Below are 22,874 nucleotides of genomic sequence, written 5' to 3'. Positions count from 1 at the left end.
CAACGACACCGTACTAATTTGAATGACAATTCATTTGTTTGGATTCCGAACACTGACAGGAGAACCAAAAATGGCGGTGTGTGACGTCACACTAATAGAGCGTATTGTTTTCTTGATAATCATTACAATCTGAAATGTGATTGACTCGGTCTACACTTCACTGAAATTCATTTTAAATTGAAAATAAGGTGACAGTTATTAAGAGAGTCCCCCTATATAGCAGTACAACTTTGCTTCCACCTTTATTTTCAAAAAAATCGAGGCTTTATTGTGAAAAACTGGTTATAAATTTATGAAGTGCTGGTCAGCCATTAATCGAAACGAGTGATAGTCCAAGGGAGCAACGTCTGGAGAATATGGAGTATGGGGTAGGATTTTCCATTTCAACATTTCCAAGTAAGTCATGACCACTTTCGCAACATGGGGTCGAGCATTGTCATGCTGTAAAATCAATTTTTCATGTCTCTCGTTGTATTGCGACAGTTTGTTTTTCAATGCTCGGCTCAAACGCATTAATTGCGTTCGATAACGATCGTCTGTGATTATTACAGTCGGTTTCAACAACTCATAATACACTATGCCGAGCTGGTCTCACCAAATACTGAGCATGAGCTTGGAACCGTGAATATTCGGTTTAGCCGTCGACGTGGAATCATAGCCGGAATATCCCCATGATTTTCTGCGCTTGAGATTATCGTAATGAACCCATTTTTCGTCTCCAGTCCCAATGCGATGCAGAAATCCCTTCCGTCTTTGCCTTGCAGGCAGCTGTTCGCAAGCAAAAATACGCCGGTCAATCTCTCGGCTTCAACTCGTACGGCACCCAATTTCCTTGTTTCTGAACCATTTCCTTGACTTTCAGGCGTTTTGAAATGGCTTGTTGTGTCACTCCCAATTATTCCGCCAATTTTTGTTGCGTTTGACACGAGTCTTGATCAAATAAGACCTCCAATTCTGCATCTTCGAAAACTTTCTCTCTTCCACCGCCATGCTGGTCTTCGACGTCAAAATCACCCTTCTTGAAGTGTTGAAACCACTCTCGGCATGTTCTTTCACTAATAGTGGCCTAACCATGGATATTGCAGAGCATAAGGTTCTTCACCAGCCCAAAAACCAAACCAAAACACAGCTTACATAAAACAAACCGAGTGGAATGTTTTGTATGGTCCTCCCTGTATAATGAATAATATATTTCTTTCAGCGAAATTTTTCATAAAGCATTACATACATTTGGAGCTGGTTTTTGTTGATTCAACGTCTCATTTCAGCTTTAGGACCTTTTACGGTTGTGGTGTTGTAGCCAAAAGTCTAAATGTGTCAAATCATAGGAGTATAGTGGAGAATTCATGTCACCAAAGCAGGAGATAAAATATTTCGAGCAAAACCGTCAAACTTAAGCCGAAATCCACGAAAGTATGTTCAATACTTTCAATTTCAATACGTCAATATTTTGTCGTGTAGCACAATAATTGAGATTAACGCTAACAACATATTGAATACTCTGTTTCAATTATCCCTACTATCCTTAATTCCATAATTTCCTTTATTTCTGCTTTCAATACTGCAATTTTGATGAATATTTCCATTCAGCGTAACTAGAACTAGTGAATTCTAGTCGATTATTATGTTTGTTTTTTGAAGGCTTATTCAGTAATGTTGAAAACATGTCGAATTTTATGTCCAAATCGGCCTTCTATAATGAACACCTCAATTTAATTAATTAATTACTCAAATGTTCCACTCAACTAATTACTGAATCATAATTTATGTGCTATTATTTGGATTTTCGTTTATAATGTAGAGAATCGTAATTGTTGGGAAAAATAGTAACATTATTCTAGTTTTACTATTCAAGTGTGAACGTTGAGATGAGGTGCTAAAACAAAAAACGGATCTGAATTTCTAAATCGTATTTCTAAGATGGTGATGTTTTTTTCTCTCCTTGTATTTTTTTCATTTACGATCACCCAAGATGTTGCAGTATCAGGTGACTATATGGCAGTTCTTGATTTGTTGTAGTGGCTACCAAGAGTGCTCAAAACGCTATAGACATTGAAAAGATGAACTGAAATAATCATTCACATTACAAATATCGAGTATATGCCAAATCTTTGTTATGATATTGATGACCAAATGCAAATTCTACATTCTACATTCGTAATCCGTGAATATTTGCAATTATTTCCCATGAGTTCTGTCAATTTTTCAGAATATTTTCATCGATTTTCACCGCTGGCTTCAGTTCTTGTGTCAACTGAACCTTATAAAGATAAAGATGCATATCCAAGTGCAAAATACGCCATATCGTGCCGTAAGATAGGCCCAAATGTTGTGCGCGCCGAGGAAGGGATAAATTTGGATCTTCTCCAACACTTCCATGACAGCAGCAATATTTTCGGTCGAGAGTGCATTTCGTTGTTCACTGTTTACGCTCAAATGGACGATTATATCGACTATAATCTATTTTCTTTAACTCTCACAGTTCTCTCAGTGTGCATTGAATTTGGGACACTCTGTAGTTTTAGTTTGTACTTCAAAAATTGTTGGAGCAAAATTTATATTTCACTTTCCTTCAAGAATAACCGATATCTTCGAACTAATTTCAGACAAAGAATACGCCCTTTTACCTCCAGTTTTTGACGCTGACAACTTTGACAGATGTCTTCTTTTCGAAGACGAGGCCCTATATTGTTTCGTAGAATACCACTTGAAACCCTTAGATCCGAAAAACACCAGTAAAACATGGAACAACATACAAGTATGGACATACCAAATGCCACGTTGCCATGACTTACCGAATTCCCATTTTTCCAGGAATTATCGGATAATGAGAAAAACTACAGGCATGATCATTTGAGACATGGCGTCTGCATTCCCTTGGCTTGTCCCAACATCACAATACCACACGATGACCCAGCGTTCAGACAAGATTTGGCAAGTTGTCTCAACAAGAAATACGAACACATGGGAATATACGGAACCATAGAACAAGATTATTGTCAAACGACAGAACCACCGAATTTCGACTTTTTCGATTTTACAGTTGCGTAAGTATCACTGCATGGTTATTTTACCTTATGTTTATAAATTGAACAATTTCAGTTTTTTCACAATCGCTTACATACTTTTCGTACTTTCCGTCACATATTACGATTATTCGTCGAGGTACAGAAGAACACCTGAAGAATACAAGCGGATATTTTCAACCCAACGTGAGTATAGAAATATAAGGTGGAGTAAAAATAAATCCATTATGTTTTCATGAAAAACAAGGCTTTAATTACCGTAGTTAGATCTAATCACAAAACTGTCAGAAAAGTTTTTGTAGTACGAAATCTCGTATTAGTGACGCCATCTAGTTGGAACCCGATCGGACTTATACAGCGCGAGCTGTTTATAACTAAAGCCATCTTGGAAACATAATTGATTCTTTTTTACTACCTACACCTTACATTCGAATATATCATCACTTAAGGTTTTTTTTTCAGGTGGAAAAGTCTTCAGCTGTTTTTCATTAATCAAAAACTGGGAGCGATTTACAACCGTCGATTGGACACCAGAAAATGTCAGATGTAGATCTCTTCAAGGTTTCAGATTCTATAATATGTGTATAATAATCTTTCTGCATACTATAATGATGTTCATAATTGGGCCAGTCACCAACACCAAGTTCGTTGAAAATGTAGGTAAAACTTCGTTATTTTTTGTTTTATTATTGCAAACACTGAATCTATGGTTCTTCATAGAATCGACTAGATGACAGGTTTTGAGTTTTAAGTAAGATGTCTTAAACCTGGTTTGCTCACTTGCTCTTGAAAAACCTTGAGGTTATATTGGCGACTTTTGAAGGTACCAGTCTCTTGGATTTTAATGACATTGGTCCCTTTCCACTTATTTTCCGCATAGTTTCCTGTCGCTCTCACGTCGTCTTTCTGTCAATATCGTGTTTTGAGGTTATATCGACAAACTAAAGGGTGTTTTTTTTAGAGCTCTAGAACTTTAAATTCCAATAAAACAACGATGGATTATTCGATTGACATTAATTTTATTTATCCGCAAGATAATCTTGTGGCATTACATTATAAATATGATTTCTGGCATATGACCGCCATAGCTGGCTCGGATGTAGTCCAATCTGGACGTCCAATCTTTGATGACTTTCTCCAACATTTGTGGCCGTATATCGGCAATAACACGGCGAATGTTGTCTTCCAAATGGTCAAGGGTTTGTGGCTTATCCGCATAGACCAATGACTTTACATAGCCCCACAGCTCTTGGACATCATGGTTGTTCAATTCAGGAATGAAAAAGTTAGTAATCATGGCTCTATACCGATCACCATTGACTGTAACGTTCTGGCCATCATCGTTTTTGAAGAAGTACGGACCAATGATTCCACCAGCCCATAAAGCGCACCAAACAGTCAGTTTTTCTGGATGTAACGGTGTTTCGACATACACTTGAGGATTAGCTTCACTCCAAATGCGGCAGTTTCGTTTGTTGACGTAGCCATTTAACCAGAAGTGCCCTTCATCGCTAAACAAAATAAAATGGACTTAGTGCACGATACGTATTCCGAACAGAACCATTAATTTCGAAATAAAATTGCACTATTTGCAAGCGTTGTTCAGGCGTGAGTCTATTCATGATGAATTGCCAAACCAAACTGATAAATAAATAACTGTTGAATCGGTCGCCATCTTGAACAGTAATGCCAACTTAAAGTTATATACCTCGAAAAAAACACCCTATACTTTTGACAGAACCTTGAGGAAGAAAAAGGAAAAGGTACCCATGTCGAGTGAGTAGCCAGAATTATCTTAAGCAAAATCTAATCAGTATTTTAGACATCTTAGTTTTAGATTTTCAAAATGAATTGATCTGTATATCATAAGACGTATTGGAAGAGAACAAAATTTCCATTCAAACCATGAAACATGTTATTGAAGCTAAATTTTTCATGTCAATGGCAGCACTCTACGACATTCGATTATTTTCTTCACAAAATTATGGTTTTACCTCTTTTGTAATGTTTTTTGTAGATGGTTTTGACGAATAATTTAAAAATATATCGGTGCAGGTGACTTCCTTCATATCATCAGTTCTTTTGCGAAAAACCAAAAGTTACCAACTATTTAATTTTTTATTTTCATTCGCAAATTGAGAATATTTACTTTCCATCTTGTAGATTATTGTTTGAGGAAATTATGTGAGAACTGCATAAAAATAGTAACTGAGTAGTACGTGGTGGTGTAAATTTTAATTAGGTATTCGTAAAATGTCATAGAACATTTAAATTAGGATGATATGAAAATCGGCATTGATTGTTGTGTTGAATTTATTAACGAAAATTTGATTGGAGGACATTTGAATGGAAGATAATAATTATACAAATTAAGTTGTTTATTCTTCATGGCCAGTACTATAAGGTTGTAGTAAGGACATGCAGAATGTTTACTGAAATGTATCCTGACGATTGCAGAATAATTTCATTCTTTATGGGTAAAAACTTAAACATTTCCGACGCAAGTGATTAATGAAATTTACACTTTTACACAAATTAACTACAACTAACTGACAAAGGAACTTCAACACCCAGAGGGTGCTTTTTAAATTTCAATTTTTTCTGGTAAAACAGAGATAATATAGCAAGTAGTTAACAATTTTTATTACTTAAATATTGTAGTAGTTTTTTGCAAGTTTTTGTAATTTTACAAAAAAAACAGCTGTTCGAGGAGATCCAAACTCGATGTTTAGTTGTTGTTAAATGTCTAGAGCACGTGTACGCGGAATTTATCGCCAGCTAAATGAATTTGAAAGAGGTCGAATTATTGGTCTACGGGAGGCGGGGTTGTCATTTCGAGAAAACGCTAACCGTACGAACAGAAATCCAACTACTGTTATGAGAGGTTTACCGCCGGATAAGATCTTTTGGACTGCAGCATTATCGACCCCATCTTTCGTTTTTTTTTTCCAAATTTCAATCATTCACTCCTTGCTATACTATCTATGTTTTACCAAAAAAAAAAATGAAATTTAAACAGCTCCTTTTAGGTTTTGCAGTTCCTTTGTCAGTAATTTTGAGATATCTTTCAGTTGTACCATAATCCAGCTGTCATAGTGCTAGCTAGTGGTCCCTATGGTGTTTTCACTTTTTTCATAGTATCTGCACTGTTATTAACAATAAATCTCAAGAAAGAGTTTGATGAAAACAGTAAGAAAGAATTGAATTTGAAGACTGTTCTATTGATTATCATCTATAGGTATATAAGGTAAAACTTCAGCAACTTGTTTTTCACTATTTATAGTTAGTCGCATTCTAGATTAACACCTTGTGTGGCTGTGATTCTGCTGTTCCACTCTACCATCTTGTATCACGCAGGCGCAGGACCTTGGTGGGATGACTACATGGGAATTGACAGGAGAAATTGTAGAGAAAACGGCTGGACTAACTTACTATACCTCAACAATTGGATAAATCCCAGCAGAATGGTGAGAAGAAGAACACGAATCTGTGACTGAAATAATATTCTATGGTATCCTTTGGAACATAGTGTATTTGCTCTTTGCTAATCCGAGATATTAATATCTCTATGGTTTTCACATTGGCGTAGGGCATTTGGTTTTCTATGTTCTAAGTGGTTTGCCAATACGCTCTATTAGTGATGACGTCACACACCGCCATTTTTGGTTCTCCTGTCAGTGTTCGGACTCCAAACAAACAAATTGTCATTCAAATCACTACGTTGTCGTTGAAGAAATTGGCTTATTTTGATAAATAACATTATTTAAAGAACGATTTTACTATTAATTGATAGACAGAAGGCACGAGATTAATGCCAGTAACGAACTTGAAGTTCAACTAATAAACACGGCTTCATACAAAATCTGGGAAATGATACAGGATTCAAACTTAGTGGTATTAACCTCGTTCCTTCTGTCTATCAATTAATACTGAAATCGTTCCTCAAATACTCTTATTTGTGAATATAAGCCAATTCCTTCAACGACACCGTACTAATTTGAATGACAATTTATTTGTTTGGATTCCGAACACTGACAGGAGAACCAAAAATGGCGGTTTGTGACGTCAGACTAATAGAGCGTATATGAATTTTATGTTCCCATCAGGGTGGTTTTGGATGTGAAAAGCAAAATAGTGTTTTGATTTATTTCACCTCTAATTATACCTTTTTGTATTCTTTCGATGAAAAAATCCAACTATCCATAAGCAGGTCTGTTATTTTTTTTTTTTGTGAAATATATTTCAGTGTCTGATCGAAACATGGTATCTATCAGTTGACATGCAAAATTTCATCTTGGTGCTTATTCTGCTTTATTTCACATTGAAGAATCCGAGACGTTTTTGGAAATTTCTTATAGTAGGATGGATAGTGAACATTTTTTTCATGGGATGGCATTTGTACAGAAAGCAGTTGTACCACTTCTTTAGTCCAAATCCGGAGTAAGTCATATTGAAATATAAACCTGGTGTCATAGAGGGAATAGTGGGACGGCCAGCTAGATCTCCAGATCTAACTCCATCTGACTATTTCCTGTGACACCTTCGAAAAGATTAGCCTAGTTTATTTTCATGCTGATTGTTACCTCAGTATATTCTAAGATGTCTAAAACACAGTTGTGCTTACTTACTCTTGAAAAACCTTAAAATTGAAGTGGCGACTTTCGAAAGGACCAGCCTTCTTGGATTTTGATTTTGGTCCCTTTTCACTTGATTTCCGCAACGTTTCTCATGGTGGCGCTCACGACATGTTTCTGTCAATGCGTTTTGAGGTTAAAACAATAATAAACTACTTTTGATAGAACAATTGAAAATTTTGAAATGATTGGTTAATTCTTTGTGTTATTAAAGAGTGTTTTTTTTAGAGCTATAGAACTTTAAATTGCAATAAAACAACGATGGATTATTCAATTAACATGAATTTTATTTATCCGCAAGATAATCTTGTGGCATTACATTTTAAATATGATTTCTGGCATATGACGGCTGGCTCGGATCTAGTCCAATCTGGACGTCCAATTTTCGATGACTTTTTCCAACATTTGCGGCCTATAACGGCAATAACACGGCGAATGAATATCGTCTTCCAAATGGTCAAGGGTTTGTGGCTTATCCGCATAGACCAATGACTTTACATAGCCCTACAGAAAGTAGTCTAGCGGTGTTAATTCACAAGATCTTGGAGGCCAATTTACAGGTCTATACCGATCACCATTGACTGTAACGTTCTGGCCATCATCGTTTTTGAAGAAGTACGGACCAATGATTCCACCAGCCCATAAAGCGCACCAAACAGTCAGTTTTTCTGGATGTAACGGTGTTTCGACATACACTTGAGGATTTGCTCCACTCCAAATGCGGCAGTTCTGTTTGTTGACGTAGCCATTCAACCAGAAGTGCGCTTCATCGCTAAACCAAAATAAAATGGACGTAGTGCGCGATACGTATTCCGCACAGAACCATTATTTTAGAAATAAAATTGCACTATTTGCAAGCGTTGTTCAGGCGTGAATCTATTCACGATGAATTGCCAAACCAAACTGAGAATAAATCACTTGACAGCTGTTAAATCGGTCGCCATCTTGAACAATAATGCCAACTTAAAGTTATATACCTCGAAAAAAAACACCCGTTATTATCTTGAAGAAAATTTAACCAGTGAACATACTAGTATTTTAGACATCTAAGTATATTCAACCTTCAAGCATTTTCCGTTAGTTATATATTTGTAATATTTATTTCAGGAATTTATATAAATTGTCAGCCTTATTCGAAGAAGATGGTGTGTGGATCAATTCGTTGACATATCCTCCCATGAATCTGGCTGGTAGTTTTTTCGGAACAGCAGCAGGTTACTTAGCTTATAAATTCAATAAAGTGGATTGGCTCTCTTCGCCAGTAAGTTATTAGAAAAACTATACATACAGTCCAAATTCGATAAGTTCTTGATTTGTAATTTCAAATTTTCTTGGAGAAAAAAATAACAATAGGTAAATCATGGATTAACGTCTGTGAGTTAATATATGCAATTAATTTCATGGCTTTCAGACAATTTTTTATTGAAAAAGTACCTCCCCGAGCGGGACTCGAACCCGCAACCTCCGAATAACTAGTCCGATGCCCTAACCACTAAGCCACCGAGGAAGCCGTGAAATTAATTTCATATAAAAAATTACAATGAACTATAATGGCTTACAAGTACAATTATTAACTTGATAATAATTAGAATTAGAATTAGAAGAAAATAATTTACACCCGTTTTCTAAACCTCTCACACATAATTAAATATTTATATGTCATCTGTGCTCTTAAAATATAATCAAGATGAAAATAATTATATCGACATTTCAGACTATGCATTTTATTTGGCATACCAGTGTATATGGAGTAGCATTAGGAATCATAATACTTCCTGGAATGTGGATTTTCTCTGATAATTACTATGACTCATATTGGTTCTCAATACCCTACCTGACACTTTCACCAACAATTTACAGTATGGCCATAACTATAGGCCTTATGGGTGTATCTTCAGGCCACGGATGTAAGCAATGTTTATGTCTGCGCCATATTGCATGCAATTAAGATGTCTAAAACACTGGTGTGCTCACTTACTCATGAAAAACCTCAAGATTATTTGGGTTTTAATGACATTGGTCCCTTTTCACTTGATTTCCGCATTGTTTCCTGTGGCGCTCACGTCGTCTTTCTGTCAATGTCGTGTTTTGAGGTTAAATCGACAAACTACTTTTGACAGAAAATTCTAATGGTGGATTTATGCACCGTACCTAAGAACTATGAACTAAGAACTAAACCTAAGAATTCAGTGGCGTTTATGCACACTATTGTTAGTTCTTAGTGAAGTAAAGCGCACGTGCTCGAACTATTTTCTATTTGGTCTATACTTTGATGTTTGACATTGATATTGATTGTAAAAAAATTAAATTTAAATTTTTTTCAGATACACTGAATACTTTTTATCGATAAACACGAATAACGGAACATAAAATGATAGAAACTGGTACTCGTTAATATAGAAATTCTATGCGACGCATACGAAATTCATTATTTTAACTAAGACCTTAGTTCTTAGTTAACAGTTGGCCTGCTAGTGTTAGTTCTTAGTTCTTAGGGAACGTGCATAAACGCCGTCATTGATTTGTTAGCGTTCAATTCTTAGTCCTTAGTTCTTAGGTTTAGTTCTTAGTTCTGGTGGATTTATGCACCAGTCCTAAGAACTAAGACTAAACCTAAGAACTAAGGACTAAGAATAACCTAAGAACTAAGGACTAAGAATTGAACGCTAACAAATCAATGAGGGCGTTTATGCACGTTTCCTAAGAACTAAGAACTAACACTAGCACGCCACTGAATTCTTAGGTTTAGTCTTAGTTCTTAGGACTGGTGCATAAATCCACCAGAACTAAGAACTAAACCTAAGAATTCAGTGGCGTGCTAGTGTTAGTTCTTAGTTCTTAGGAAACGTGCATAAACGCCCTCATTGATTTGTTAGCGTTCAATTATTAGTTCTAAGTTCTTAGGTTTAGTCTTAGTTCTTAGGACTGGTGCATAAATCCACCATAAAATGACACCGTTGATTGGTTTATTCTTTGCATAGCGCCACCTTAAAAAGAAAAGGGAAAAGGTACCCATGCCGAGCTGAGTCGCCAGAATTATCTTAAACAAAATCTAATCAGTGTACACACCACTATTTCAGACATATTAACTTAATATATAATTAGATCATTGTCTATGCATCTTGATTCGCACCAATCAGCAAACATATAGAAAGGAATCACCGAGTATTGTTAAGTAGTGGTGCCAATACTTGAGATTTCACGTTTTTTGAATATTTTTGTGATGGTTGCAAAAAGAGATTTGGAATAATTTAATGAATTTGTCAATTGAAATGCTACTTTTTTTTAGGGGTAACCAAATACGTACTTGAATGGCCACCAATTTACTACATTGGCAGAATTAGTTACACCACTTATCTCGCGCATTACTGCTTGCTCTTTTACGAATTGGCTTCCAGGAGATATTTAATAAGTATTGATCCTATAAGCATAGTAAGTACAAGGTTTCAGTTCCGTTTTATTAAGTCTTGTACAATCATAATTATTATTTTCAGTTGTTTGACTTTGCAAGACTCTTGTCTTTGAGCCTGTTATTCGGATTAGTGTTATCATTAATGGTAGAATATCCTACATCTGCACTTTCTTCCCTATACTTAAAAAAGAAATTCAGGAAGCCTGAAGATGAGGATAATATTAAAAATGAAATAATGAATGGAACAAATAATACTGATATAAAACAAAAAACTTCATAGTTCTCGAGAATTTAAGGAATTTGTAAATTTGTAACGATAACGCCTGATAAAAAGTGGAGTACCTGAATATATTTGTGTTATCTTTGATTCAAAATAATTAGCACTTATTGATGTTGTTTTTTTTTATTATCCTATTGGCAGAAATTCTTTTATCCCATACCAATCTATATTAAAAACGTAGGTTTTTGTGTAGATAGCGCAGCTCACTAAACTAATACGTGGTTCATGTTGAATTTGTTGAACATTTTGAAACAAAATATATGTTTCTACTTGTCCTCATAAATTATTCACCAATGCTTTTCCAACACTGAATAGTTCATTTTGTTGAGAACAGCAGAAATTTTGTTTGAGATTACAATGAAACGTTCAAATGAAATTAATTAATTAATGAATATCACATCAAATCTTGAAATTTTATATATCCCAACTAAAATAGTTGAGATACTCACTTCCAGGTGGCGTTTGTTTTCGTCTTATAAACTAAAAGAAGAGATGCAGTTTGCAACACTGTACCACAGAAAAGAGTTGATTTGTTCATTTTCAAAATTGAAACTTTACAGAAACATTCAGACAGTATAAGAGAAAAAATATTTATATTTTTATTGTAAACTACTGGACCAGAATAGGCTCATTTTAAACAAATTATAAAATAAAATCAGCCAACTTACATAGGATATCTTTTAATTTGAAATTATATTTTAATTTGAAAAAAAAATTTCATTATTCAGTTCACAACTATGAATATCTCTGATCCAAGTCCTTTTGGATAATATTGTTATGAAAGTTGGAATTTTAATAAATAAATCAAGATGTCAATTATAATTTTTTTATTACCTATTTCATAATTCATCTCAAAAAAATTCCTGAGCTCTCTTGAGTATTTCTTCTCCGATAGAGTACTCCTCTCCCCCTGGGAGAAAAGGAGGTGTAAATTCTCTATAAGCCAAACACACTCTACGATCCACAATGTCATCCCTTAATATTTGATGTTCCCAATCATACCTTGCTGAACCAAACATAACCAACAAAGATCTTCTTGGCATTGGTATTCTTACAACGGTATACTCAATATCTTCTTTAAAGTCTTTGAGTTGATATGAACTAGAATCTGAACCATTTTTAGTTAATACTACTGAAGGATAATTTTTCACACAATTTAAATTATACCGATCTGGTTTTTTATTGACCGTCATGGTTAATATTGAATCACTCAATAAATTAACTGTAACTATTCTTTCTCCCCACACCCAACAATCATCAATATGTGGATCTATAGAAGCTCCAGTCTTGGAATCATATTCTAGAGAGCACTGTTCGATAGTGTGAAAGTCATCCAGTATAGGAACATTTTTGAATTTGTCTTGTATGAACTTGGAAAATGACGGAAAACCCTTGAAATCACCAGGTCTCAACTTCCTCTTTTTAAAATTACATTTAGGACCATAATTCTGTTTTCGTCTACCACTTTGGGAAGGATCCCAAGGAACCATATCAATATTTCTTATAAGATTTTCTTCCTCATTTACAGTAAGAAAATTTTCAAGTATAAATACACCAGGGAAGTCAAATGCATTTCCTTCATGATCTGGATGTTTTCTGTAGTCATTCATATCCCAACCTTGGTAGGCTTTATTACAATGTATACAGTAAAGAAAAGACTTATTTGGGTTCAAACTAATGTCTTTTTTTTGTATTCCATATTTTTCTTCACATATTAAACATGTTCGATAGCCTTTGCACCCACATTCTCGGGTTGTATTCGACATGGTAGTTCTTATATTAAATTATAAGCGGTTTATATGAAGCTTACTCCTCTCAGTAAACTATCTAAATTTATAGGTTATATTTATCTGCCAATTTTATAGGTTATTAAGGTTATATCATAGACCTAATATCCATATAAGGCATTCCAATGACCTGTCAAATATGGCGGCTGTAGGCCAATGTTTATAAACATTGTTTTGTTGTCATTGAGTTTTCATATTGTTCTGTTATAAGTTGATCTTAAAGTTGTGAGATTTTTGTTTTCGTGACTGCATCAAATGATTTTTATATTGTTTAGAGCTTATTAGTGGTATTCTCACGAAAAAATGCCTTTGACATGCCTTGTAGTTGATTGTAGAAGTCGTTTCAACAGGGATGATGTAAAATTCTTTTCAGTGCCTGCGGTTTTAAGCCACAGGTTTCTTACGGATAAAAACGAATTGTCTGAAAGGCGTAGGGCACTATGGATAGCAGCAATTAAGAGGGACGATCTTACTGAATCGAAACTAAAGAATCAGAGAGTCTGCAGTAAACATTTTTAACTTGTAAGTGATATAGTTGAAATCAACCTAAGTGGCCAAGTGTTATAATGATATTTTACACCAGTCTGAATTGCCTCTAGGAAAACCTGCTGCTTTGGAAGATGAAAATCATCCGGATTGGGTTCCATCACAGAAAATGGGGCACAAATCTCATAGGAAACAGGCTGATGTTGAGAGGAAAGGAAGATTTGATAAACAGAGGAAATTGAGCGTAAGTAATACAATCAACACGTTTATATCATTCTTTGCAAAGGAAATAAACACTTTTTTTTTTGCAGATTGAACACGCAGATATTGATGTCGAACTTAATTCAGAGGCCCCAGACCATGGTAGTAACTTCGATACTGGGGTTGCATCTCAGACGGACATTACTATGGAAGAATTAACTTTAAAATTCGACCAATTGAGTTTTGCCTCAAAAACGATAGAAAGACTTGAAAAAAAAATTGACACATCGCCATTTGGTCTCAGAGACGATCCTAGTAATGATATCAAATGGATTTACTATACAGGTTTTTCGTATACTTTTGTAGAAGGTATATTATATAAGATTATAGAAGATGATATTCCCACAACTCTAATTAAGTTAAGATTAAATTTACATTTTCGAGACTTAGCCTTTCATTTTAAAATTTTCCGATCAACTGCTTCAACATATTTTGAAAAGGTCATAGATATTCTCCATAAAACATTACAGCAGTTAATAATATGGCCTGAGCGTTCAGTGGCCTCCAAAAATATACCATCTTGTTTCCAAGAAGCATTTCAAGATAAAACAACCATCATTTTAGATTGTTTTAAAGTTTTTATTGAAAAACCCGCGTCTTTAAAAACACAGATGCAATGCTGGTCACATTATAAACACCACAACACTGTGAAATTTTTAATAGGAATTACACCACAAGGTGCAGTAAGCTATATTAGTAAGGCATGGGGTGGGCGTACCTCAGACAAACAAATTGTTGAGAACAGTGGTTTTTTAAATCATATCCCTGGGATATTGTTTTAGCTGATAGGGGTTTCTTAATAAAAGAAACTTTAGGAGTTTTACAAAGTAAATTGGTTATCCCTGCCTTCACGAAGGGTAAAAAGCAGTTACATCCTCTGGATATTGAGACTACAAGACATATAGCTCATGTAAGAATACATGTGGAAAGAAGAATTGGCATGTTAAAAAATAAATTCAATATTTTTAAAGATACCATACCAATATCTATGATAAAAAAGGAAAATGACCCTGATGATTTGAATATTGGCGCCAACCGGCAACAGACAAACATGGCGTCAGTAGGCAAACGCCATATTGGGTCACGTGATTTGGAATGCCCTATTAGGTCTATGGGTTATATGTCATTGGTTGTAAATATCCAGTGATTCCAACAGAACCAATTAAAATTCACATTAAATCAACTAAATATTCGACAGAATGAGGATAAATAAGGAGGAATCAGATTAGAAACTTCTGAATTTTTTTTCTAAAGATATAAGTCGGACGCTCCTTACAAAATAATCATTTTTCGCACATGTTAATATTATATCATTGAAAAACGCCTTAAAACATAGAAGACTTTGGTTTTGGCAATCTATGGTTCAAAAATTTTGAAGGATACATATTAATTGTTTATATACATAAGATTAAATAATAGTTTAATCAAGTAGACATGGGTTGTTGTGATCCAGATGAAGAATCAAAAAGGGATATAACTGCAGAAAGGCGATGTACAGATGTGTGCTGGTTATGTTTATTCATCGCCTTCTGGTGTTTAATGGTATGTGGGTATACCAAAATCGATTTTAATTACAATTTGCGTTCTTTAGGTAATCGTAGCCGCCTTTTCATTCGTTTATGGAAACCCAATACGACTCATTAATGGATTTGATTCCTTTGGAAATACTTGCGGCTCTAATACCAACAAGAAAATCGGAAATTTGGAGTATTCTGGATTGGATACTTCTGATAAGCCACACTTACTGTTTTTCGACATTAACGAACTCAGAAATTCGTTAAAAATATGTGTCAAAAAATGTCCTACGAAGACATTTCGGAAAGTCGAAGATTTGGGACAGTATTACAGACAGACTAAAATTGGTTATTGTAACTATAATTTCAATTACGATGATTTGAATAAGCCAAACCAAAAATGGGGTTCTCATGTTTTGAGTGCGTCATACGGTCCTTGCCCTATGATGCCTGTTTATGAAAGGTAAAAGAAGTTTAGCAAATCACATTTAACTAGTATAATTTAAAAATGGTATTTTTATAGTACTGCTGTTTTGAATCGTTGTGTTCCAAAACCTGTGAAAGAAGTTTCCGATGCTATTCTTAGCAATATTTATGGGTTATTGAATAATTGGGATACGTTAGAAAAAGTGCTGGCTGACTTATATACTTCAAAATATGTGATAATTGGATTAGTCTTTTTATCATTATGTAAGTATAGAATGGGGATTTAAATTTATAACTCATAAAGATGCTATTTGCAGTTTTGTCTCTATTCACAATTTCCATACTGCATATAATGGCACATGTGGTATCTTACATCATAATGATTCTCTTCACAATTAGTAGTATAGGAGGAACAGCATTTTTATGGTATACATATTTCGATATTAAACATAACTTAGATCATACCAGACAAAGTATGTGGTTATGGGAATCTGCAAGAAATGAAGATGCTTTCTTTTGGTATTCAATAGTAGCTACAGTTATTACAGTGAGTATTTTTAGTTGAAAACATATCATTTGAAAATTAATTTTTTGTATTTTATTCCAAAGGTGATTATTCTATTGATTGTTATTGTAATGAGAAAGCAAGTGGGATTTTTAGCTGATTTATTCCAAGAAACTGCCAAATGCTTAGGCCATATACCAGCTCTTTTCTTTCAACCATTGGTAACATTTGTTGTGCTTCTGATATTTTTCATTTTTTGGATTTCTGTTGTGGTAAGCCTGTTTGAAAATTTTATGAGGGGAATATTTATGGAGCGTTTTATTTCAGTTATGTTTGGCAACAAGTTATCATCCAGATATGTCAGGCATATCCATGTCTTTCTCAGAAGACAAAACGACCTTCACAACTGCTGGTACTGTATCAATTACCACAGAAAAACCTATGGGAAACTTGTCATTTGCTGACAAAGTCAAAAGTAAGACATTTGACCTACTTTAGTAAGGCATGCCAACTGCGAAAATTTTAGTATCATGTTCTACGACATCTTTCAGAACTCACATTGGTGGAGTATATCGATCCAGCATGGGTGAAATATATGTGGTGGATTTACTTCATTGGTTTGATATGGACCTCTGAATTCATCATGGCATGCCAGCAAATGGTCATTGCAGGTGCTGTAGCCCACTGGTTTTATCGACATAAGTTCACGGACAATTCGCATGTTACTTATGGTTTGTCGAAACTTATGAAGTACCACTTAGGTTCTGTCGCCTTTGGTTCTTTTATAATCACGTTATTCAAGATTCCAAGACTTATCCTGACCTATCTCCATGAAAAGTGAGTTTTGATTTCATATGACCCTGATTAAGTTAACTTTTAATTAATTAATGTAATTGATAATTTTTATTTTTTAACTCTGTGTCGTTAGTTCTGCTGTAACAGGCCAATTGAAAAGTCCCCGCTCTACCCTAGTAAAACACATTTTTTTGGCAAAATTCGATTTTATTTTTCAACATAGTTGACTTCGAGGACGATGCAGCGATTATAGCGATCTTCCAACTTTTCGATACCATTTTTGTAGTACGATTTGTCTTTCGCTTCAAAATAGGCCTCAGTTTTGGCGATAAGATCACTGGTTTCAATCAAACAATTTATGTTTAAATGTAGAAAAAACATGTGCTATAATTATTAAAACCACACATGCAAACTTTCAAACACCTTCTCACATTCAGCTAAATGACAGTAAACTTGATCTTCAGACCTCAGGACGATTTCTTGGGTTAACTATAGATGAGAACTTGAACTGGGATGAACATATTACAGGCCTGTGTACAAAACTGGGATCCATTTGTTATTCATTGGGTGTTTTACGAAACTATCTTGACTCATCGTCTATGAGAGTTGTCTACCAGGCAACCTTTGAAGCCAAAATAAGGTATGGTATTATGTTTTATGGTAGTGGTAATAACATGAAGCAAGTGCTAAAGATGCAAAAAAGAGCTATTCGAACAATAATGAGAATGCCATGCAGAGAAACATGCAGGGGCATATTTAGGAAACATGGACTACTTACAGCCATAGCGATACACATCCAAGAATGCTTGATATTTGTGTTCAAAAATAGAAACTGTTTCGAAACCAAAACCTCTACAAAATATGACACAAGAACAACTCAACTAAAATATCCAATACATAAGCTTTCACTCACAGAGAAAGGACCAGAATACAGGTGTATAAAATACTATAATAGACTTTCAAACCAGATGAGAGACATAACCAACCTCAAACTATTCAAGAAGGAAGTCTATAAGTTGCTGCTTCAGATTGAACCATATACAGTGGAAGAATTCCTGGTACATAATATTTGATATAAAATAGACTAAAGATTATTATCTGACACTGTTTCACTTCAGGTAGACAATGTATTTGTACATGAACCTACTTTATTTGAAATAAAGCTCATTATTATTATTATTATTATTATTAAGTTCTTCATTGGCGCTTAATTTCTTTGCAGCGAGCATTCTTTTGATGTCTGAGAACGGGAAAAAGTCGCTGGGGGTCAGATCTGGCGAATACGGTGGATACAGAAGCATTCAAAGCCCAATTCATGCAATTTTGCCATTGTTTTCATAGATTTGTGATACAGCACATTTTCTTGATGAAACAGCACCTTTTTTCTTCAAATGGGGCCGTTTTTCAGCGATTTCATCCTTTAAACGATCCAATAACGCTATACGATAATCGCTGTGGATGGTCTGGCCCTTTTGGAGGTAATCAATGAATATTATACCTTATGCATCCCAGAATACTGATGCCATAACCTTGCCAGCTGACTGTTTTGGTTTTCCTCGTTCTGGATTCGGTTCATCGTGTGCAGTCCACTCAGCTGACTGTTGATTGGACTCCAGAGTGAAATGATGGAGCCATGTTTCATCCATTGTTGCTTTTGATCGATTGTGAGCTCGCGCGGCACCAATTCTGCACACAGCTTTCTCATGTACAAATATTCGTGAATGATATGATGTATAAGTTCAGATCATATATTTACAATGTCTGCTATCTCAATCAACTTCACTTTACGGTCATTCAAAATTATTTTGTCAACTTTTTTGATTTTTTCCTCGGTAACGGCCTCTTTTAGGCGTCCACTGCGTTCGCCGTCTTCGGTGCTCATTTCACCACGTTTAAACTTAGCATACCAATCAATGATGGTTGATTTTCCTGGTACAGACCCCGGAAACTCTTCATCAAGCCAAGATTTTTGCAATATCTCACAAACTAATGGTAGGACTGCTGAAAAATTTTGACACGCATCGTTTGAAGGTTGGTACTAACTGAAAATCATCTGTGTTTCAGACCGGGGACTTTTCAATCGGCCTAATACCTTGTAGAAAAAAATCGTGTGGGAATATGTCAGTTTCACAAAGATTTTTTGGTGATATTTCATTATTATATGTTGGAATTCTGAACACTCCCGCCAAGGATTTATCTATTATCTGTCAAATTTGTGATACAAAAAGCAGATCTGCCAATCAACATTTTTTAATGCAAAAATTCACTAAACGATAGTTATGGAAATATTCAATTAGTTTCAGTAAAAATTCAGTGAATTAGAGAAAAATATTGTATAATACTCATACAGAAGGCTCATTCTAACACTCCTTCATTCAAGAACTTGTCACTTTGTGGCTTATTCTTCAATTTACAATTTGTGGAAGAATATACCTTCTGCACTTCCATTTAAATAACTATTTGATTGATTTGGTTGAATTATTCGATGGATTTACAGGTTGAAGTATCAAGAAAATAAAGGCAGCGAATGTGCTTCCTGTTGCCTCAAATGCTGCATATGCTGTTTTTATTGTATGGAAAAATTCATTCGGTACTTAAACCACAATGCTTATACCGTAATAGCCATCGATGGAGTAGGATTTTGTAAAGCTGCTGGAACTGTAAGACTTCAAAAACATTTATTCAACTTTTCGCTCAAATTTCCTTTTTTTTAGGCTTTCGAAGTGTTAACCTCTCACGCCCTACAAGTAGCTACAATAAATGGTTTGGGAGATTTCATTCTATTTTTAGGAAAATGCTTTGTGACTGCATTGACGGGTTCCGTAGGTCTCCTAATATTCAGGAAAAATACGGAACTGACATTTTACGCCGTACCTACTTTGGTTGTTTGTATTTTCGCCTTTTTCGTAGCTCATTGTATCCTCAGCTTGTACGAGGTTAGTTGGATCGACAGAAAGGCTAATTGTAATTTTTTTTTAATTCGTATTGTTTTTAGATGGTGCTCGATACGGTTTATCTCTGTATAGCTCAAAATGGAGAAGCTCCCGATGGTATTCAGATGCAAAACATGGGTGTTACCTTCGCAAGTAACGGGAATACTACAAATCCTGCCAGTGAATTAGAGCCCATAAAATAAGAAGGAAAGGTTCATTAATCCAAGAAGTCTTCTACTCTCTCACAAGCACAATTCTCGAATTTAAGTATTAACAGTGAATTCCATTATTTTTAGGAGCTACAGTACTATTGATCGAATAGGAATAATGTCGTTTGATAAACTAACAGAAATTTGTTGTGAGTACAATAATAAATTCTAAAACGAGTTGCAGAATGTGCTTTTATTCCAACATGAATGCGAAATTCGAAAATGAGCGAGATTTTGAAGGCATGAGTGTTGGAAGTGCCTTCTGCAACGAGTATTAGACGATATTTTCTCTATTTCAGTCAAGTTTTGTGAAATATTGTCGAAATTCAATGAAAAATTCAGATTATACATCCTAGTAACTTTTGTATTGTATCTTGGCAGTTGGTGTGACTGTTACGAAAATTGACAGATTACGGAATTTGATTAGAATCGTACGTTTCGAATTTTTAAATAATTTATAATTACTCATTAAATTCGTGAAATATTTCTGACTAAATCGATTTAAAACCACCAGAATCAAGAGAAATTGCGAATAATGTTGCAAATCATTTCACTATATCCAAATTATATCATATTGACAATTGACATGTGTTGAAATTTGACAGGATTGGAAGTCAGTGTAGACAACCACAAAACGAAAAATATAACTGAAAACGATGCTGTAATGAGTTCATTAGAGCACTGTTTTTAGAACTGTAATGAACTCATTACGATACTGAAATAGAGAAATATTATTATTGTACTTTATCAGGTGCAAATTGATGCGCTGAGTTTTATGTACGAAAAATTATTCGAAAATGATTTTTTCATTGTAGAATGCACTTGAAATTGTTATTAGTTTAATTGAATCACGAACGTTCTGAGAATTTATGTACATAAGTGGATAATTTTAGTGTTCATCTCAAATTTTAACGGACTTTAAATTTTTTTAATTCCCAGTTTCGGATAATTACTAATAGCTTGTGAAATAATTTGAATAATTGGTTATATTCCACAGATGTTTTTTTATTCATATCTCAAGTATTTTATTGAGAACAAAATATATTACCAAATAAGTTGATGGCCATACAAATTTTATCCTAACTTTTAATCTTGTACAAAATTTTATGATTCGTCCCTGTATTAACAAAAAAGATATTTTGAACGAAGCACAATATATTTCTATACAAAAGCAAATATTTATACAATATTTACATTTTATTATCTTTGAGCAAGTAGTATTTATATTTTTTATATGTTCTTTATTTAATTAAATAAAATTATGTATTGTCAGACTTTTTTTCTTGTTAACAAACACTTGAGTAGAACTTATGACACCTGTTTTATGTATTCCATAAAATTAAAAAAAAAAAAACATGAAATCTGATTCCATACCAAATTTCATTAAAAGCGTAGAAGTTAAAGATGTGAAGAAGTAATGACACATCAATTATTTCTGTATTTCTTTAAAATTCAATTCAGTAGAGATTTTTACTCTAGAGCCATCTATACACAATTTACTGAACTGACTATTGGCACAGCCAATCAAGAAAAGAAATCTGTAACGTTACGTCCCTACAGACGATTAGTTATAGCTACTCTTCCTAGATGGCCTCACATAGTTGATTCCTAGAAATATAATTTGGTGTATGTGCTAACCTAAGTGCATCCGCCCATAAGACGTATAGAATTTTTGGTAATGCTTTACAAAGATATTTTCTGCTGAGGTCAGCTTCAAATTTTGATATTACGAAAAATCTTCAAACTTGAAGACCTATCCGCCATTACATGTTTCCTGAAAGAACTTGGAGCTGTTTTAACTTGATTTTGTGCGATTTCGCGAAAAGATTTCAAAATTTGATATCATGAGAAAATTTTCATCCTAAAAAGCTACCTGCAGACGGTTTCGATACCAAATTCGGAATCTACGAGCTCGAAATCTCTCAATACTATTCTAAAATGTTCTACTTCGATTAGTCGGTTGTTTTCGAAGAACAAAGATAGGAATCGATGCCTGATTCGGAACTTCAACCTGCAAACATCTAAAAGAGCAAAAAAGTATGTCCAAATTCGCTCGGTCAATTTTTTGAAAAATATTGGATACATTTCCAAAAAAAAAAAATCAACCTAAAAATTAGATAGAAGAAACATTTGACCACGCCGATTACTTCTCTGCAATTAATTTGCTTCTAAAACGTCTCAATTCCGAGATATTTTGAGTTTTGCGAGAGGAATTTTCAAGGCGATTCGCTCTGCCCTCTGGTGACCAATTTCTGAGGCTTTAAAAATGGGTATGCATGCCCCAAAACTAAGACATTTCAGTTGTGTGTAAACTGTGCTTTTGCGGTGTAAAAAAAATTTTCTGGTGAGAATCGATGCCAAATTCGGAATCTACGACCTCGAAACTATCTAAAACCATCATAAAATATTCGAATTTGATCGGTCGATTTTTTCGGAAAAACCAAGACTATAACCTTGGATATTTTTTCGCCAAAAAAAATTTTTGTTTCAGATCGACTTCAAAATTTGATGTTATGAAGAGCTTTTCATGCTGAATTCCTATCTTCAATCAGTTCCTCCATAGACGTCCCCAAAACTGAGTTATTTCGATTTTTGTGGGGGTCATT

General features: G+C 34.5%; 4 protein-coding genes across 5 annotated transcripts; 3 read left to right on the top strand and 1 right to left on the bottom strand.

Annotated features, from left to right (window-relative positions):
• Positions 1–1,812: 1,812 nt before the first annotated feature.
• LOC123680962 (nose resistant to fluoxetine protein 6-like) lies at positions 1,813–11,463 on the top strand. The gene is made up of 12 exons (XM_045619103.1): positions 1,813–1,987; positions 2,607–2,758; positions 2,815–3,047; positions 3,103–3,212; positions 3,489–3,682; positions 6,098–6,273; positions 6,325–6,493; positions 7,273–7,466; positions 8,768–8,921; positions 9,375–9,567; positions 10,950–11,092; positions 11,155–11,463. The coding sequence occupies exons 1-12, from the start codon at positions 1,921–1,923 to the stop codon at positions 11,350–11,352; spliced, it is 1,983 nt and encodes a 660-aa protein (XP_045475059.1). The 5' UTR covers positions 1,813–1,920; the 3' UTR covers positions 11,353–11,463.
• A 701-nt stretch (positions 11,464–12,164) lies between these two features.
• On the bottom strand, positions 12,165–13,207 carry LOC123680963 (alpha-ketoglutarate-dependent dioxygenase alkB homolog 4). Its single transcript, XM_045619104.1, has one exon. The coding sequence runs from the start codon at positions 13,116–13,118 to the stop codon at positions 12,204–12,206; it is 915 nt and encodes a 304-aa protein (XP_045475060.1). The 5' UTR covers positions 13,119–13,207; the 3' UTR covers positions 12,165–12,203.
• A 42-nt stretch (positions 13,208–13,249) lies between these two features.
• On the top strand, positions 13,250–14,821 carry LOC123680961. Of its 2 annotated transcripts, none has more exons than XM_045619102.1 (3): positions 13,250–13,661; positions 13,723–13,869; positions 13,937–14,821. In XM_045619102.1, exons 2-3 carry the CDS (start codon positions 13,795–13,797, stop codon positions 14,666–14,668), a joined length of 807 nt encoding a protein of 268 aa, XP_045475058.1. In that variant the 5' UTR covers positions 13,250–13,661; positions 13,723–13,794; the 3' UTR covers positions 14,669–14,821. The 2 variants fall into 2 exon arrangements, with proteins under 2 accessions (XP_045475058.1, XP_045475057.1); XM_045619101.1 differs by having other exon boundaries at positions 13,739–13,869; positions 13,937–14,817.
• Positions 14,822–15,253: 432 nt separating this feature from the next.
• LOC123680960 (choline transporter-like 1) lies at positions 15,254–21,540 on the top strand. Its single transcript, XM_045619100.1, has 10 exons — positions 15,254–15,428; positions 15,478–15,863; positions 15,924–16,090; positions 16,144–16,373; positions 16,436–16,603; positions 16,659–16,806; positions 16,883–17,168; positions 19,624–19,786; positions 19,841–20,062; positions 20,122–21,540. Exons 1-10 carry the CDS (start codon positions 15,321–15,323, stop codon positions 20,260–20,262), a joined length of 2,019 nt encoding a protein of 672 aa, XP_045475056.1. The 5' UTR covers positions 15,254–15,320; the 3' UTR covers positions 20,263–21,540.
• Positions 21,541–22,874: the final 1,334 nt, after the last annotated feature.

Source organism: Harmonia axyridis, chromosome 5, assembly GCF_914767665.1.
Source record: "Harmonia axyridis chromosome 5, icHarAxyr1.1, whole genome shotgun sequence".
Taxonomy (NCBI): Eukaryota; Metazoa; Arthropoda; class Insecta; order Coleoptera; family Coccinellidae; genus Harmonia; species Harmonia axyridis.
The sequence above is the reverse complement of the archived record's forward strand: the minus strand, read 5'-3'. Positions and strand labels throughout refer to the sequence as shown.

Coding starts and splice junctions, on each gene's coding strand:
- LOC123680962 (XM_045619103.1), top strand. CDS start 1,921: ATGGTGATGTTTTTTTCTCTCCTTGTATTTTTTTCATTTACGATCACC. Junction 3,048..3,102: donor TTTTTCGATTTTACAGTTGC/GTAAGTATCACT, acceptor GAACAATTTCAG/TTTTTTCACAATCGCTTACA. Junction 6,494..7,272: donor GGATAAATCCCAGCAGAATG/GTGAGAAGAAGA, acceptor AATATATTTCAG/TGTCTGATCGAAACATGGTA.
- LOC123680963 (XM_045619104.1), bottom strand. CDS start 13,118: ATGTCGAATACAACCCGAGAATGTGGGTGCAAAGGCTATCGAACATGT.
- LOC123680961 (XM_045619102.1), top strand. CDS start 13,795: ATGGGGCACAAATCTCATAGGAAACAGGCTGATGTTGAGAGGAAAGGA. Junction 13,870..13,936: donor ATAAACAGAGGAAATTGAGC/GTAAGTAATACA, acceptor TTTTTTTTGCAG/ATTGAACACGCAGATATTGA.
- LOC123680960 (XM_045619100.1), top strand. CDS start 15,321: ATGGGTTGTTGTGATCCAGATGAAGAATCAAAAAGGGATATAACTGCA. Junction 15,429..15,477: donor TCGCCTTCTGGTGTTTAATG/GTATGTGGGTAT, acceptor TGCGTTCTTTAG/GTAATCGTAGCCGCCTTTTC. Junction 20,063..20,121: donor GTATCCTCAGCTTGTACGAG/GTTAGTTGGATC, acceptor TATTGTTTTTAG/ATGGTGCTCGATACGGTTTA.